The sequence below is a fragment of the Megascapheus bottae genome, chromosome 7 (assembly GCF_031878675.1).
Source record: "Megascapheus bottae isolate mThoBot1 chromosome 7, mThoBot2.hap1, whole genome shotgun sequence".
Lineage (NCBI taxonomy): Eukaryota > Metazoa > Chordata > Mammalia > Rodentia > Geomyidae > Megascapheus > Megascapheus bottae.
Window position 1 is genome coordinate 32,505,076 of NC_143515.1, and position 17,023 is coordinate 32,522,098.

At 41.7% G+C, this 17,023-nt stretch overlaps 1 protein-coding gene and 1 long non-coding RNA gene across 2 annotated transcripts in view; one reads left to right on the forward strand and one right to left on the reverse strand.

The window, feature by feature from the left end:
- Positions 1 to 17,023, forward strand: part of LOC150060537 (uncharacterized) — a 491,819-nt gene that overhangs the window by 401,788 nt on the left and 73,008 nt on the right. The window lies entirely within an intron of this gene.
- On the reverse strand, positions 161 to 15,641 carry LOC150060554 (uncharacterized protein C2orf78-like). Its single transcript, XM_090336255.1, is given in 5 exon segments — positions 161 to 1,495; positions 3,295 to 4,031; positions 9,101 to 9,154; positions 9,157 to 9,183; positions 15,581 to 15,641. Coding segments are annotated over 5 exon segments (2,214 nt in total).

A 17,023-nucleotide genomic window follows, 5' to 3' on the forward strand; every position in this document is an offset into this window, starting at 1 on the left:
TGGATATATTGTAGTAATATTATTCTACCAACATCTATGCATTTATATCAATATACTATATGCCTATATAAATGTTCATATTTATCTTTGTATATATATATACATATATATTTTTATATATATATGGGAAAACATGTGGTACCCACAATCGCAGCAACTCTTACACTGTGTAGCCATAGTAGTGAGACACTTCCATATCTCTTTGCCTCTGAACAAAAAACTGCAGTTTCCCCAAAGCAGTGTATTGGGCAGCATTCTCACGCTCTTGCTGGGCCCGCCTTTTCATGGCTTCACGCTCTGGCCTTTGCTCCTTGGTGATGGGATTTGATACTACAGGGCCAGGAATATCGGGTTTCCTCCATGGAATTGGTTGGCGGCTGAAATCTTGGAGTAGGTACTGGTTATGAGGCTTAGGCGGTGAACGGAACTCGTTCCCAGCAGTGGAAACAGGCTTGTGCTGGACAGAAGCGCTGGATGAGGTTGAGTGGGGTTCAGGCCTAGCAACAGCAGACTGAGATACACTAGGCTGGGGAGCATTGGCCGATCCCTGTGTGTATGTATTGGTTACACTTGGCTGAGATGCTTTGGTGGAACCTCTGAGACTCGTGTTGGCAGAAGCTGGTTGAGACAGGCTGACTGCGGTAGGTTGAGCCGTGGTAGGATGAGGCCGTGCAGGGTATGGTACAGTGGGCCTCCTGGAGGCCAGAGACTGTGGCCTGTGAGGAACGGGTCGAGCCTGAGGCTTCTCTGGGGTTAGAAAAGGCAAAGGAACCAACTTGACCTTGCCAGGGGGAGGCAGCTCATCCTGGGATGGGGATGGACACTGGCTTTCACTCCTATCCCTCTTCTTGACTTGAATGTTTCTAGGGCCTTTACCCTCATGTGGAATATCCAGCCATGATTTCATGGCAGAGTCTCGTGTGCCGCTTGCAGTTTTCTTCTCATTCTTCTTTCCTAGGGCATGAAAAACCTGCACTGACTCCCACATCTGCACGCCTAGGTTGGTTCGAGGTCTTTTGAAGGTCTCTTGGCTAAGCTCAGGGTGGCTTCTCTTGTGCTTCATCTTGGGAATGCTTGCCTTCTCTTCTGCTTTCAGTTTGTTCCCTGACTGCTTGGTTTCTTCACATTTCTTGGGATTGCTTCCCCTGATCCTTTTGGGCTCATTCTGCCCATGGCTCTTTGTTTTGCTCACCCTGCTGGATGCAGGCTTTGGGGTCTGGGCTGTGTTCAGGGAAGCCTTGTCACTGGCTGGGGTGCTACACTCAGTTTCCTCTTCCTTCAGCAGGCCCTGTGGCTGCAGCTGCTGGCCTTTGGCCTCGGGAGTTCCATCCACACTTTCCAAGGTGTCGTGCTTGTTCTTGGACACTTGATCAGTGGAATACTTGGTGACCACAGAGTTTTCCTGCAGCAGAATCTCATTGATGGTGTCTGTATCTTTGATGTGGGTTATAGTAGAAATATTGGATTGCTGAAAATCTGTGAAGGAGGTGAAAATCTGGTTAAAATGAATGTCTTGACCATCACAGTGATATCTTTTAGCTACCCACTGTCACATTCCATTCCATTTGTCTCAAGACTCAGAGTATCCAAATTGGCCTTGTTCCATGTAGACTTCTGTCTTGGCCCTAAGGTTAATGTCGACCTGCAGCTGCTAAATGTCAGGTGGAGCATCCTGACTTTCTGTTAGTTTCTCAAAGGCAACCAGAGGCTTTCAAACCTTGCTTTCAATTTCATCCTAACGCGTATTCTCTGTGTCTGGATTTGCTGGAGGCAAGACCAAGGTACTAGGAATGTTTACTACTGGATTGATATTGGAATGTCTCCAAAGTCAGGTGACACATGTTTCTCTCAAGGACTTCAACATTTATGCTTGTAGGACTTGGGTTGTCTGCAGTTTGTGACTGGCAAAATTTATGATTCTAGAAAGTTGTGATTCTAGAAAAGTGTATGCATTGCCAGGGAAGTTTCTACTGATGTAAAGAAATCACAGCAGAAATCAGTCCCTGGTAAGTAACATGCTCCATTTATGCACCAATGATTTAAGGGCATTGTCATCACTGAGCAAGGTGTTTCTAGCAGCTAGTTTTAAGCACCATGGACAGGATCGTGAGTTGGAAGATCGTGATAGCTACTCTATGTAAAACTTGTGCTAATTCATTTTCATTATTTCTTTTCCCTTTTCCTCTATAGAATTGTTGTCAGTGAAATAAAAATGAAAGAAGTTTTAAAAGTAGGAAATGATTTGGACATCATGTATGGGTCAGAAGTAAAGTAGTTCCTTACTGTGTTCTTGACTCTGGGTTCAAACAACAAAAAACCCAGCTTTATAAAGTGTCATCTATTTATATAGTTGTCGATTATTGCCAGTGTCCTGTAAGTAAAATAGGTGTTGATTCTCACCCTGATCTGAGAGAACGGCAAGTGAGGGGCAGTCAGGGAGGGGAGGACAGGTTTAGCATGTTTTGAGTGCATTTCTGAGAGTTGAGTGTGTGTGCATGTGCATGTGTGTGTGAGGGAGAGACGGGGAGAATAGAGAGCTAGAGAATGTGATCATGCACTGGATGCTTCTGGGACTTGAACTCAGCCTTTTTTCTTTTGCTGCTTGACTTTTTCTTAGGCCTGATGTATTCTCGCTTTTTTTAGGCATCTATTGTCTGCATTTGGGAACTGACAATGAGATGTTGAAAACACTTTGCAGGCTGACTTTGAAATTTGTTCCTCAGCTCTCAGGCTCCTGATTAGCTAGGCCACAGGCATGATTCAGTGGTGCTCAGCTCCAGGGTGGAATTCCTGCCCATGAAATATGCAAAATATATATTCTCACCTGCTTCCTTTGGGCAGGTTCTCTGCACACAGTAAAGCAAGTTTATCTGCTATTATCAAAACTAATGTTTGACATATTTTCCAATGAAAGCAAAGAACTCGAACAAGAAGGGGATTAATTAGGGAGAATGGATTGTGAGGACAATGTAGACCATGGCCTCACTGAGTGTGCTTTGGGTGGCATCTAAGAGCAGCACAGCCATATTTCCTCACTTATGTATTTACTTAATTATCCAGTGCAATTAGTGGCAGCACTGAGGTTTGAAGCAGTCAGTGCTCCACCACTGGAGCCATACCCTTGGCCCTCTGCCTCATGGCAGAAATTGGAGGTCTCCTTGTGAGTGTGGTGGGTGAGACTGAGGATTTAGACTATATTTGTGGAGTAGTGGAGACTCTATGCAGATGCAGGTCAGCCCCTCGTTTTTGTGCTGCTAATCCTGTTCCTTTCTGTTGTCTGTGCTTACCTTGAACATTGGTTTCTGGGTGGTGTTGAGCAGACACAGAGTAGTAGATTCCAGAAGTGGAGACTGGTGGTGGGACATTTGCGGGCTGAACCTCTTGGAGCATCATCACGATTTCTGGCTGAGGAGCAAAGACCCTGCTCCCTGTATAGGACACAGAGCCATATGATTGCAGGCAGGGACCAGGTTCTCCAGATAATAGAGGGCCCACTGTGCTTTGGTTATAGTAGTAAATTTGGTTGTTTCGTTGGCAGGGAAGTAACAAGCTACTACTCTCTTGTTGTGGAATGTGAGATAACGTCCCCTGAACCAGGCTGGCAGACAGCGATGGATACAGAGGGACTATGGCATTTGCATCCGCATATCGAGATGTCATAGTCATTGAAGGGACTGCTGTGCCCTGGTCAATGAGAGTCAATGTGAAGTCTCCCAGTGCAGAGGACTTTTTATTGTGTCCTGTGTACTCCCATTCAAAAGCACTGGCACAGGAGGAGGCTGCAGTGGAGATGTGGCTCTGGCCAGTAACCCCTGACAGCATGGGTGTGCTGGAATGTTGGCAAAGACCCGTGAGTGGCTGCAAAGAGGTGCCAGAGGTTGATGGCAGTGGCCATGCTGAAGTGAAGGCTGGGGTGGAGACTGTGGAGATGTTGCAGCTGTTGCCTGTTAGAGAAGTGGCATCGTTCTCCACAGGAAGAGGAAGCTGTAGTGAGTTTGCAGCTCCAAGTAAAGATGGATGCTGGAAATTGTCTGCAAGAAGCAAGGGGTGGTTAAAAAATGGATAAGGTTGCCCAACTCTCACTGTTTTGGAGGAACAGCATATTGGAAGCTGGCTGTGACTGACTGGGAATGCTCTCATTCCAATAGCCACCCACATTCTTCTGATGAACTTGGCAAAGAGGTTCAACAGGAGACACCAAGTGGTTCCTGTGCTGTTTCCTAGGCAGAAGCAGGCTTCTCCTTCTTGTCCTGACTTTCCCTGAGTCACTCCTAACTGTGTCCTAGCATGTGAGCCTTTTGAATCTCAGGTATCCTCAGTGTACTTGTTAGATCACCCATTCAAGAGCAGGAAACCTAGGGGCAGAGGCCAGCCTGATTGGCTCAAATACTTCTTTTGAATTACTATGAGCACCGTGTTCCAAAGGGTGAGCAGGTGAAGAATGCCCAGAAATCAGGAGAACTTGAACTTCCTATAAGCCAGTGGATGTTGGTCTTGAGAAAATAGTTTGCATTTTTCTTGTTATTGTGTAACCTTATAGAAATCTCTGGCCATTTTTAGTGCTTACTTAAAACACAGACCAGAAGATAAGTAAAGAATACAATGACCACCTCAGAGTTCCCAATATACTTTTTGTAGGAAACCTGAAACCCTCTGCTGGGTTGGGTGGCTCACTCCGGTAATCCTAGCTACTCAGGAGGCTGAGATCTGAGGATTAGGGTTCAAAATCAGCTGGAGCACAAAAAGACCTGAGACTCTTATTTCCAATTAAGCTCCAGAAAACGGGAACTGGGACTTGGCTCTAGGGTAGGATGGTAGCTCTGAGCTGAAGAGCTGAGGGATTCTCCCAGGCCCTTGTCAAAACCCATGACCCACACAAAAGAAGAAAAGGAAGGGGCCAGGAGTTTGGCCTAGTGGTTGAAGTGCTTGCCTAGCATGCATGAAGACCCGGGTTCGATTCCTTGGTACCACATACACAGAAAAAAGCTAGAAGTGGTGTTGAGGCTCAAGTGGTAGAGCTCTAGCCTTGAGAAAGTCCAAGGACAGTGCTCAGGCCCTGAGCTCAAGCCCAGGACTGGCAAAAAAAAAAGAAGACTGAGACGTTCTGAACTTCAAGTCACTCATCAATGATATATTATACATGCTGAAAACAATGATATCAGTAATAATATTGAATAATGAATGTAAGTGACATATTATACATGACTGATATGGAACAAAATAGAAAGACATTAAAGCTAATTTGGATGTATGTCAAATATTCATTATAGTACACTTACCAATAAATAAAGTGATCTTATTACATATGCAATGTTGTGAAAACAAACATTTTCTCATCTATTTCAGACAAAAACCATCACAGGATTAGAAAGTGGTTTTGAATTATATGTGTGTGTGTGTGTGCGCGTGTGTGTGTGTGTGTGCGTGTGCATGTGTGTGTGTGTGTGTGTGTGCACGTTTTGTATTCTGGGAGTTGAACTGAAGTTGGTATAGGTGTAATGTGTGTGGAAGCAGAAAAATGCATTAAATGTAAATATTCAAGCAGTCACGCTTTGTTTTTGCTAGTCCTGTTCTTGAGCTCAGGGCCTGAGCACTGTCCTTGGACTTTCTCAAGGCCAGAGCTCTACTACTAGAGCCTCAGCACCACTTCTATCTTTTTTCTATGTGTGTGATACCAAGGAATTGATCCTGCATCTTCATGCATGCTAGGCAAGCACTCTACCACTAGGCCAAACTCCCAGCCCCCATGCTGTTTTTAAATACAGATTTTATTCTTATACTTCTGCATGTGAAATGTTTGAAATTATACTTTCAAGATAAAATTCTGGAAAGGACTATTTTGGACAATAGGGCCTAATATGTTTATGTAACTGTTGTATCATGTTTACAAGGTGAAAGTTTTCAGAGCTCAGAGGCTCAGAATTTCTATTTTCTGGTCTTTCTCAGCTTGTGGAAGCTGTTGAATTTCCTTAGCGAAAGCTTTCTTTCTCCACTTAAAGGCATACCCCTCCAATCTGTTCTTATATCGCTCATCTCTCATTCTTCTCCCTGGATTGACAATAGTGAATCTTCCTTTTCATGAACATGGATAACTCTTCATTTATTCGACTGCTCCTTTGATTTTCTCACCAAAGCTTGGTAATTTTCAGCATGTACATCTTACACCTATCTTTTGTAATTATTCTAAGTATCTCATAATTTTGGTAGTATAAATGGCACTCTCAATTCAATTTCCATTTGCTTATTGAGAATGATTAATCATTGTCTTCTGACCCTATATCCTGGACGTTAGGTAACTTGTTTTTTTTTTTTTACATCATCCCTCTTGCCATATACATGGTCATAATTGACATAGATCAATATTTTTGAATGTGCAGGAGACCTAGTATCCCTAGCACATGGGATAGTGTGGTTAGACAATCACTTTTTTTTTTTGCCTGTCCTGGGCTTGAGCTCAGGGCCTCGGCACTGTCCTTGGACTTTCTCAAGGCTAGAGCTCTACCACTTGAGCCTCAGGACCACTTCTGACTTTGTTGTTTTTTTTTTCCAATGTATGTGGTACCAAAGAATTGAACCTGGCTTTTTCGTGCATGCGAGGCAAACACTCTACCAGTAGGCCAAACTCCTAGTCCCAGACAATCACTTTTGTCAGGACATTAATACCAGATTGGACAATATAGCACAAATGTAGAAAAGAAAAAATCAGAACAAAGAAAGACAAACCAAAATGATTTCTCTAAATATCATACCTCAATGTAAAGATATTAATTGTTCTAGCTGGGTATTTAAATCAACTTAGTATAAATAGCAGCATCAAAAAATCTTTAAAAACCGTTTGAAATGGGAATTAATGCACCATCTATCTGGCAAATATCATGTAACCCTTATATAACAGTAAAAATATATATATATATATATAAACGTTTGAAAACCAATCTGAGAAAAATATTGATACAAATGTAAAATAAACACTTAGAATTCTATCATTATCATCATTATTTACAGCTTTTAGTTGAAACCTGCTTCTGATACAAATTAGAATACTTTATTAAAAAATGCATGTTCAGCTCTCATGATTCAAGGCTGTAATCCTAACTACTGGAGCTTGAGGTTTGAAAATTATTATTTCAAGCCAGTCCTTCCCATAAAGTCTGTAGGACTCTTATTAACGGTTAAATATCAAAACCTGGAATTGGAGACCTGATGAGTTGTAGAGCTCTACCTATAAGCTAAAAAGCTCAGAGACAGTGTCAAGCTTGGAGTTTAAATCTTGGTATTCATACAAGCACACACACACACACACACACACACACACACACACACACACACACACACACACTTCCATGAAGTCTAAATATAAGAATGAAAAGTAATGTTGAAATATATTACAGAACCTTCTGTGTAATCCCTCTCAAGAAATATTCCTTAAAATAATTTGGAATACATATCTAAAATGTTTACATTGCAAACTGTCAAGGCTCAGTAGCTCCCTTCTCTAATCCTATTTGGGAAACAGTCTGCTGGACAGTGGTTTGAGATCCATCTAGGCTGGTTACTGAACACCTCATCTCAATCAAATAAGCCCTCTGTTAGTAGATCATGACTGTGGCCCAAGGTACAAGAGAGTCCTTCCTAGGTGGTAGGATCATGGTTCAAGGTTTGCCTGACCTAAAATTTCATATCTTCAAAAAAAACCTAGCTAAAACAAAGAAAGCTAAAGGAGTGGCTGGCACCTGTGCCGGCCCTAAGTTAGTCAGGTTGACAAAAGGCTCGTTCAAAGCATCATCTGTATTCACAGTCAACTAGAAAAAAAAAAACACATAACAAACCTAAAGCAGGAACCAGCTAAAAGTGACATCTCAGAAACTGCTTTTAATGATTCTCTGTTTTAACCTTAGTTGGCTTTTGGTCCATCAATGTGGCTAACACTAACTTCATTTTGCCTGGCTCTGGTTAGATTGCCCTCGGTTTTCTGTGTGTGGATTTAAAAATGTTTGATCCTCTTCAACATTCTATTGAAACCACCGCTGTTTTCTTGAGAATGTCTCCATGCTCTTCATGTCTTTGGCTCTGTCTTATTTCTCATCACCTTCTTCATCTTTTCTTCACCTCTAGTTCCTGGTGAACCTTTCCTTCTAGATCATCTGCCTCGTTCTAGTCCCGTCATCCCCTCTCTCTTCCTGTTTTTCTCTTTACCTTGTCTGAGCAGAAATATGGAAACACACACTATGCTTAAATTTACTACATTTGATATAAACGTAACTATATAGACATCAAAACCTATGACTCTAGAGACATAATGTTTTATTTCATAAATTAATATGTTTCTATGACATACAATCCCTTAGCCTAGTTTTGATTAAGTTCTAAATACTAAGTCCCAGTGATTGTAAATAGAGATTCCCTCCTGGAACACTTGTTGGTTAAACTTGTCATTTAAAATATGATGTAAAAATCAATGTTAATAAATTCTCCAATTAAAAAATTTTTACTACATTTGAAATACCAAAGTGGAACTAATTTTTAGAGGATACTGTTACAAATGAAGTATCTTGGTATAGGGATTTCAACAGGACTAGGTTTCCTTCTCCATTAGTTTGTTTAAAATTGACTCTCTGAAGAAATCTGTAGCTTCATTCTCCATTCATAAATGTCATTAAAAATACAGTGCTGGAGGCCCGGGAGTTTGGCCTAATAGTAGAGTGCTTGCCTAGCATGCATGAAGACCTGGGATCGATTCCTCGGTACCCCACATACATAGCAAAAATCTGGAAGTGGTGCTGAGGCTCAAGTGGTAGACTGCTAGCCTTGAGAAAGTCCAAGGACAGTGCTCAAGCCCTGAGCTCAAGCCCAAGACGGGCAAAAAAAATACAGTGCTGGAAAACAAAGCTATCACAAGATAAACAATTCATTTTCTTCATGTTGCAGACAAAGCAACAGATTTTTGTCACAAAGTAAATCATGTGGCTAAGTCATATATACCTAGTAAACATCACAGCCCAACATTTCTAATTCAATACTTGAAGCTGTTTTGATTCTACTATTAAATTTAGGGAGCAGGGGAGTCTAATGAAAACTCTAAATCCCTTTTTCTTCTTACCTGACATACTGAGACAATGGGTAATATCAACTGGAGAAACAAGGGATGAAGAATGACACTAGAGGATGTGTGCGTAGCTGAAGCTAAAGAGCAAGAGTGTGTCCAGTACGGAGCTCACTGGACACTGGTCACTAGCGATGATCCAAATATACGCCTGGACGATGCCATGGAAACCCCAAGATTCTACCAAGTAGTGATAGGTTCAGTGGGAGAATGATGTCATTACTCAGGCAGTTGAAAGGCCTGGAGTAGCCAATCACAAGATCAGAATCTGAACCAGAAGCTGGGTTTGGGTAGAGAATGGCAGGAGAGCTCTAGTAGCTCTTTAATGCTTGATCTTTGGTGACTTGAGGTCCTGCAAGACAGACAGGAAATCCCCTTTCGTCTACGTTCTTATATTGAGGACATCACCTCAGTGTTTCTCACCAATGTTCATTAATAGTTATTTTTAATTTGCTTATTTTGCTTTCTATATTATATGATAATTACATATTGCATATATAGTTCACATGTTTGAGGGATAAGGAAAGGGACTTTGAGATTGAAAACTTCATTGTTCTGAAACCGTTTAGTTGAGCCATTTGAATTTTCAAATAGTAGAAGCAGAATGAAAGAGCTTTTTACCTAGTTGAAGAGTAGTGTTGATGATACCTTGTAGAGGATGATGTCATCTAAGGCACTTGCTTTCTAGTTTCTTGCCCCTGAAATCCTTATTCTGGGTTGTTCTAGCCATGTTGGACTTGGATCCCTCTTTATATTTCTCTTGTTCACTTAGGAACTGGTTCTTGGAAAACCTATTAGGTTTTGCATTCTTTTTTATTTCATTTTAAAACTTAATTTACTTTATTCTTATTGTAGTGGTGGTATACAGAGGTATTGCAATTGCACAAGTCAGGTAATAAGTATATTTCCATTTATACAGTATCTTCCGTTCCCTCATGCTCTCCCAGTCCCTCTTGACTCTATCCACAAGTTATGTAGCTCACTTTCGTTGGTGTCCAGTGGGCTCCACTGCTCTGTTTTTGTCATTTTACCCTTGAGTTCTGTACACCTCCCAAACCCTTCTGAAGAGGTATACTTGAATACACCATACATAAGGTAAAGAAGACAGATCATCAAAAATTAAAAACTAAACAAAAGAAAGGGGGAAAAAGGATGTTTCTTCCCTCCACCTTTTGGAGTTCATTTCTGAATTTTATATGAATAAAAAGAGGCACATGGGCTTTGCATTTTTGTTTCTCTCCTAATGGTGCCCTCTTTTGTTCTCAATGTTTGTGATTATCTAGAATCCTTTCTAATTTATATCCCAATGCATTTTAGATCTCATTCTTGCACATCCAAAAGAACATGCACGATTTGTGTCTCTGAGTTTGGCTTAGCTCACCTAACATGATTTGTTCTAGTTCTATTTCCTTGCAGATGATATTACTTTATTCTTCCTAATGGCTGTGTAAAATTCCATTGTGTATAGGTACCACATAGTTTGGATCCACTCATCTATTGTGGGGCATCTGAGTTGCTCTATATCTTGCCTATTATGAATAGCGAAGCAATAAAAACGGTCTGTGTTTAGTTTTTTTGAGGAACCTCATACTGCTGTTCAGAGAGGTTGTACTCCTTTACATTCCCACCAATATGTAGAAGAGTTACTTTGCCCCCAAGATTTCCAACAATATTTGCAGTTCAAATTCACAATGTTGGACAATCTGACAGGGGTGAGATGGAACTTCAGAGTTGTTTTAATTTGCGTTTCCTTTATGGCCAGGGTTGATGAGCATTTCCTCAAGTGTATCTTTGCCATTCTCACCTCTTCTGAGAAATCTCTACTTAGCTCCCTTGCCCATTAAGTGATTGCTTTATAAGGTTTGGTAGGGGTTGGTTTCTTAAGCTCTTTGCGTATATTGGATATGAGGACTTTGATATATGGCTTGAAAAGGAAGATCTTTTCCCAGCAATCCTTTTTTTTTTTTGCCAGTTCTTTCGCTTGAACTCAGGGTCTGGGCACCATCCATGGGCTTCTTTTGCTTAAAGCTAGCACTCTATCACTTGAGCCACAGCACCCCTTTTGGCTATTTCTGTTTATATGGTACTGAGGAATCCAACTCAGGGTTTCATGCATGTGTGGCAAGCACTGTACCACTAAGCCACATTCCAGTCTACTTGTAGTTTTTGAATGGCTGATTGGAGATAAGAATCTCACAAGGACTTTTTTTTTTGGCCAGTCCTGGGGCTTGAAGTCAGGGCCTGAGCTTTCTCAAGGCTAGAGCTCTACCACTTGAGCCACAGCACCAGTTCTGTCTTTTCTACATATGTGGTACCGAGGAATCAAACCCAGGTCTTCGTGCATGCTAGGCAAGCACTCTACCATAGGCCAAACTCCAGGCCCCACCCAGCAATTCTTTTTTTTAATTTTTTATTGTAATTAATAAAAATTTTACATGATATTTGCCAGATAGAAGGTGCATTAATTCACATACATTGATACCCTTTCACATGTCTTGGTACCCATTACCCTCCTCCCCACCCCCCACCCGTGTGGTTCCCCCCCCCACCAATTCTTTTATAGTTTATTTTTTTTTCTGGATTCTGTGCCTTGAGCTTTTTTGATCAAGGCTGTGCTCTATTGCTTAAGCCATAGTACCACTTCTGGCTCGTGGCTTAACTGTACATAAGAGTCTTGTCACAGACTTTCTTAACTGGGATGGCTTTGAACTGTGGTCTTCCTGAGTAGCTATGATTACAGGCATGAGCCCCTAGTACACCACGAGTTGTGCATTCTCATACTCATAGATGTCAACTCCTAGAGATACAGGTCTCTTTTTTGCATAGCCCTGATACTTTGAAAAGTAGTCTCTGCCCATTAGAAGCAAATACTAAAGAAATGGAATACACAGAGGAAGGCAGACTTCTGTCTGACTTAAAAGGCTTTTATTGTAAAGATGATATACATAGGGGGTACAGTTACTTAAGTCAGGTAACGAGTACATTTCCTTTTGAACAATGTTACCGCCTCCCTCATTCTCCCCCGGGTTTGCCTTCTCCCCACTTGAAGTTATATCGTTCATTTCCAACATAGTGTCTAGTCCGTGTCACTGCTAAATTGGCTTACCCTTTATCTCACCATTTCTGTGCTTCTTCCAGTGATAGCCAGACCAGTCCCCACAATTTGTGTCAGAAGAAAAGGAATGAATATGGAGTCCAAGATAAAAAGGATGTCATTCTAGTTGAAATTAACTGGTTTTACTTAACATGAAACTATCAAGCATATTCTGGAGCAAGGCTCCTATTGCAAACTCTACATAGTAATCTATTGGTTTGTGTACTTATAGTTGCTGAGAAACATTGCACAGAAAACCAACTAGCGTTACCTTTCTACAATTGTGATGATTATTTCTATGTCAAGATGACTTTACTCCTGCCTAGGTAAATCAGTACTGTCCATGGTAATAACTGGCTCAACCTCATGAGGCTTGCCCTCACGAGCCTACATCTCCAGCCCAGCTTCTGTGATATTCCCCAAGTCTCTGCATGTTTTCTGTATTGGGTAGACAGCATATGAGTAGGCCATCTGTTCAGATTGTTAGCAGAGTCCACAGCTACTGTAGAGGCATATACACAAGACACATTTATTATAGAAACAATCTTTGTTTTCATTCTTGTGTATATTTTTATTCTCTTTAAATAGTTGTACAAAGGCAGTATCAACCATCCATTTCCCATCAAGAGCTCCAGAAATCAAACCAATGGCTTAGTGATTGTCTGTTTTAAGAAGATGGAGTCATAGGATGTTCATTTGGGATGTTCATGTGCGACATGATGTGTGGGACATCACAGACCAGCATTCCACATTTTGTCTTGAAAGTAGCGAAAGAGCCAGGTGCTGGTGGCTCATGTCTGTAATCCTAGCTACTGAAGAGGCTGAGATCAGAGGATCACAGTTTCAAAGAAGCCTGGGTACCGTAGTCGAGGAGACTGTTATCTCCAATTCAACACCAGAAAACTGGAATGGCACTGTGGCTCAGAGACAATGCCCAAGGCCTGAGTTCAAACCCCTCGATCAAAAAAAAAAAATCAAATAGCAAATTCCCATTGGGTATGATCCAACTAAGGCTGTGCTGTATTGATGAAATCTACTCTCTTAGATACTATAGTTACAATACCTGGTCATGTGAGACATTCCACCAATGCTGGTTTAAAGGATGGGGGATCCATGAGTGATGGTATTTATTTATTTATTTATTTATGAGCCAGTCCTGTAGACTGAGCTCAGGGCCTTAGCACTGTCTTTGGGCTTTCTCAAGGCTGAAGCTCTAGCACTTGAGCCACAGCACCACTTCTCCCGTTTTCTATGTATGTGGTACCAAGATATCAAACCCGGGTCTTTGTGCTTGCTAGGGAAGCACTCTACTGCTAGGGCAAACTCCAGACCTGGTCCATGAGCATTTTTGTTCATGATCAGACCTCTACTGAAACTGCAACTCTCATTTGTGATTAACTAGAGATAAGAGCCCAAGGGGCTTTCATGCCCAAGCTGATTTCCAACCCCAATCCTCTGATCTCAGCTTCCTGACTTGCAAGAGTTAGAAGCAGAAATCTTTTCATTTGGTTGGCGGGAAAGATTTGTTAATAATTTAATGTGAAGTATAAATGTGCTCAATTGTAAGTTGCAAACCAATATGATATTAGGGATTTCTTTTCACTTTCATGTTTATTGAAGTTTTAGAATCAGGGAAGTTTTTCATAATTGTCAATGTTTGTTGTAACATTGCCACCTTGACAATGTCAAAGGTACTGATCAGTTTCTTTTGTGCCGTTATATATACATTTGTTCATTTCTTTTCATCTCTCTTTTTTTTTCTTTGCCAGTCCTCGACTTGATTTCAGGGCCTGAGCACTGTCCTTGGACTTTCTCAAGGCTAGAGCTCTACCACTTGAGCCTCAGCACCACTTCCACCTTTTTTCATGTATGTGGTACCGAGGAATCGAACCTGGGTCTTTGTGCATGCTGGGCAAGCACTCTACCACTAGGCCAAACTCCTGGTCCTCTTTTCATCTCTTTTTTTTGAAATTTAAACATTTTTACTGTTAGGGTGATTTACAGAGGGGTTACAATCAGATAAATCAGTTAATGAGTACATTGCCTTTTAAACAGGATTATCTGCTCCCTCATTATCTCCCAGTTTTTCCCCTTTCCTCTTCCCTGCCCCTGCCAGGTTATATAGTTCATTTCCAACAGTGGCTAGTGAGTCTCACTGCTGATGGTTTAGCCTTTGTCCCTTTGCTTTCCCTTCTCCTCCCCAAATCAAATGAACGTATATAAAGACAAAGGGTACATACATTTAAAAAATAGTGACAAAAGAGAATATACCAAGGAGAAAAAAGAAAGAAAAAAAGAAAGAATTGCAAACAGTACAATAAAAAATCTCTTGATTCCATTTCTTAGAGTTCATTTTGATCCTAGAGAACGTTCTATGATCATACGTACATAGCTATTGAGCCCTTGTGATCCTCTCCTAAGAACAGCTTCCGGTCCATTATATGATGAGTTGTCTCTGTCCCAGTGTAGCCAGGTGGCCTGTGGGCTCCATCCCTAATGTTTACGTTCCTCCTAGAGGTACTTGGATAGCTCCAGGGCTCAGATATGACCACCACTGCAGCCACTGCTGTTGTGACTGCTGGCACAATCACTGTATGTGGATACCGAATTCTGTCTTCTTATGCAAGCAGTTTATAATTTTCTTCTTTGGTATAAATCTCTGTATAAACAATAGCTACGTTGGAGTGACTGTCTAGATGTGAAAAGCTTGATGGGACCCTCAAGTTCTGCTTCCTCAGGGGACTTAGTTGGGTCAGTTATCCATCTGCCATCTTCTCCAAAATTCAACGTTTTAAAATCAATTTATTCAATTGTAACGTCTTTGTGAAAATGACTAGTAGGAAAAATGATACACATTCAGGTGTGTAAAAGTAGGGAGGTACTGGTGAACCATTCTAATAATCCTCAGGAAGCTGGGACCCGAGGATAATGGTAGAAGTAGATATGGATCAAGTGACTGTGCATTGGCCTCAAGTATGAGTAAAAAACAATGCAATATAGACTACATTTGGTTTCATTCTGAAAATGTACTATTGTGCCTCTGACTAGTGTACGTCTAAATGGTGTGATGAATTATATTTCAGGAAAGTTTTTTGTTTTATTGTGTGGGTCCTGTGGTTTGAACTCAGGGTCTGAGCACTCCCTCTGAGCTTTTTTGGCTTAAAGCCAGGTCTCAACCATATCAGCCAGAGCTCTTCTTTTGGCTTTTTGATGGTAAATTAGAAATAAGTGTCACACAAAATTATGTCACAGGAATGATCATTCCTGCATAGGCTGTCTTTGAAGAGCAATCCTCAGTCCGCAGCCTCTGCGCTAGCTAGGAATACAGGCACGAGCCAAGGGCTCAAGAAATGGTTTTCAGCAAAATTTAGTAAGCTTCCTACAATGATCCTCCACCCTGTGTCCTTCTACTCGGTTCTCCTTTCCTGTCCTCTCAGTCGCCATCGCCCACTCCCCATCCAGCTGTGCCTCTTGTGGCCTCTGAAGTGGAACACAGGGCCCTGCAGCTTGACTGCAGTGACTCATTGCTGTGCCTGTGCAAATGCCTGTCTCCCTGGGGTTCTCCTGGAATAGACACTAGGAGCAGATTTTGCTTGTGCTGGTCCTTTGCGGCGAGTGGTGTGGGAACCAGCAAGGCAAGAAGGAGCAGTACAGGACACATTTAGTGTTTTGTCTACTTCACATATTTGATCTTGTCCACCCAGTAACTCCAGATCCTCAGGTGGGAAATTTAGGTTGGAAATCTAGGTGCACTTGCATTCTCTGAGGAATTCAGACACTCAGGCCTCCATTGGAGGCCTCGACCTTTGAATTTAATGTGATCCCAGCCCACAGCTGAACCTCACAAATCAAGTGGACCAGTGATACTAGCCCTGTGTGTTTAGTGATTAATTGAAGTATTATAGCACATCTTGCTGCCCTGAATAATTAAATGGGTACTGAATAAATAAATAAATGATCCTAAATGATGAGGCCTTTCTCAGGGTGGACTTTATGCTACTTTGCTTCACTGGCTAGGCCCCAGGATAGCCTTTGTCCCCAGGATAACCATGAGCTCTTGGCTCTAATGTGGTAGATTTCTCTCATATCATGCATTTGCCTTTTCTTCTTCTCATCTTAGATAACTGCATCGTGTGTGTGTGTGTGTGTGTGTGTGTGTGTGTGTGTGTGTGTGCCAATACTGGGGGTAGAATTGAGGGCCAGTGTGTTTCACTTATCTTTTTCACTCAGTGCTACTGTAAACTTCCCTTTCCACTCTATGCTGCTCAAATTACAATGAGCTTATGACTTATTTGTCTGCCATTGCTGCCTTAGAGTCTCAGTATTCATCTCTCAGTCTCTTGATTGGCTAGGATTGCAAGGAAGAGCCATGACCACCTGGCTTCAAAGTGTGTGGGTCCCCTGCTTCACCTGCCCCTTAAAGCTCAACATTTTTCACAGTACCCTAGAGCCTTTTACTGTACTTTTTCTTGCCACTCCTAGAGCTTGATCTCAGCACCTGATCACTGCCCTTGGGCTTCTTTTGCTCAAGGCTAGCATTCTAACAGTTGAGCCACTGGGTGATTCCTGGCTTTTTCAGTGTATGTGGTAACAAGGAATTGAACTCAGGGCTTCATGCATGCTAGGCAAGCACTCTACCACTTGCTCATGCTCCAGGCGCTGTTTTCTCCCATTTTTGAAAAGTATTTTCTAAGTAGTATTTAGAACCCAACCTTAGAAATTAAGTCTTATAACACGGCTCCATGATTCTTCTAAAAGACAAAATGACCTTTCCTTTTTTCTTCCTACTCTTGGACTCTGTTGGTTCTGATGTCTTTAATCCTCCC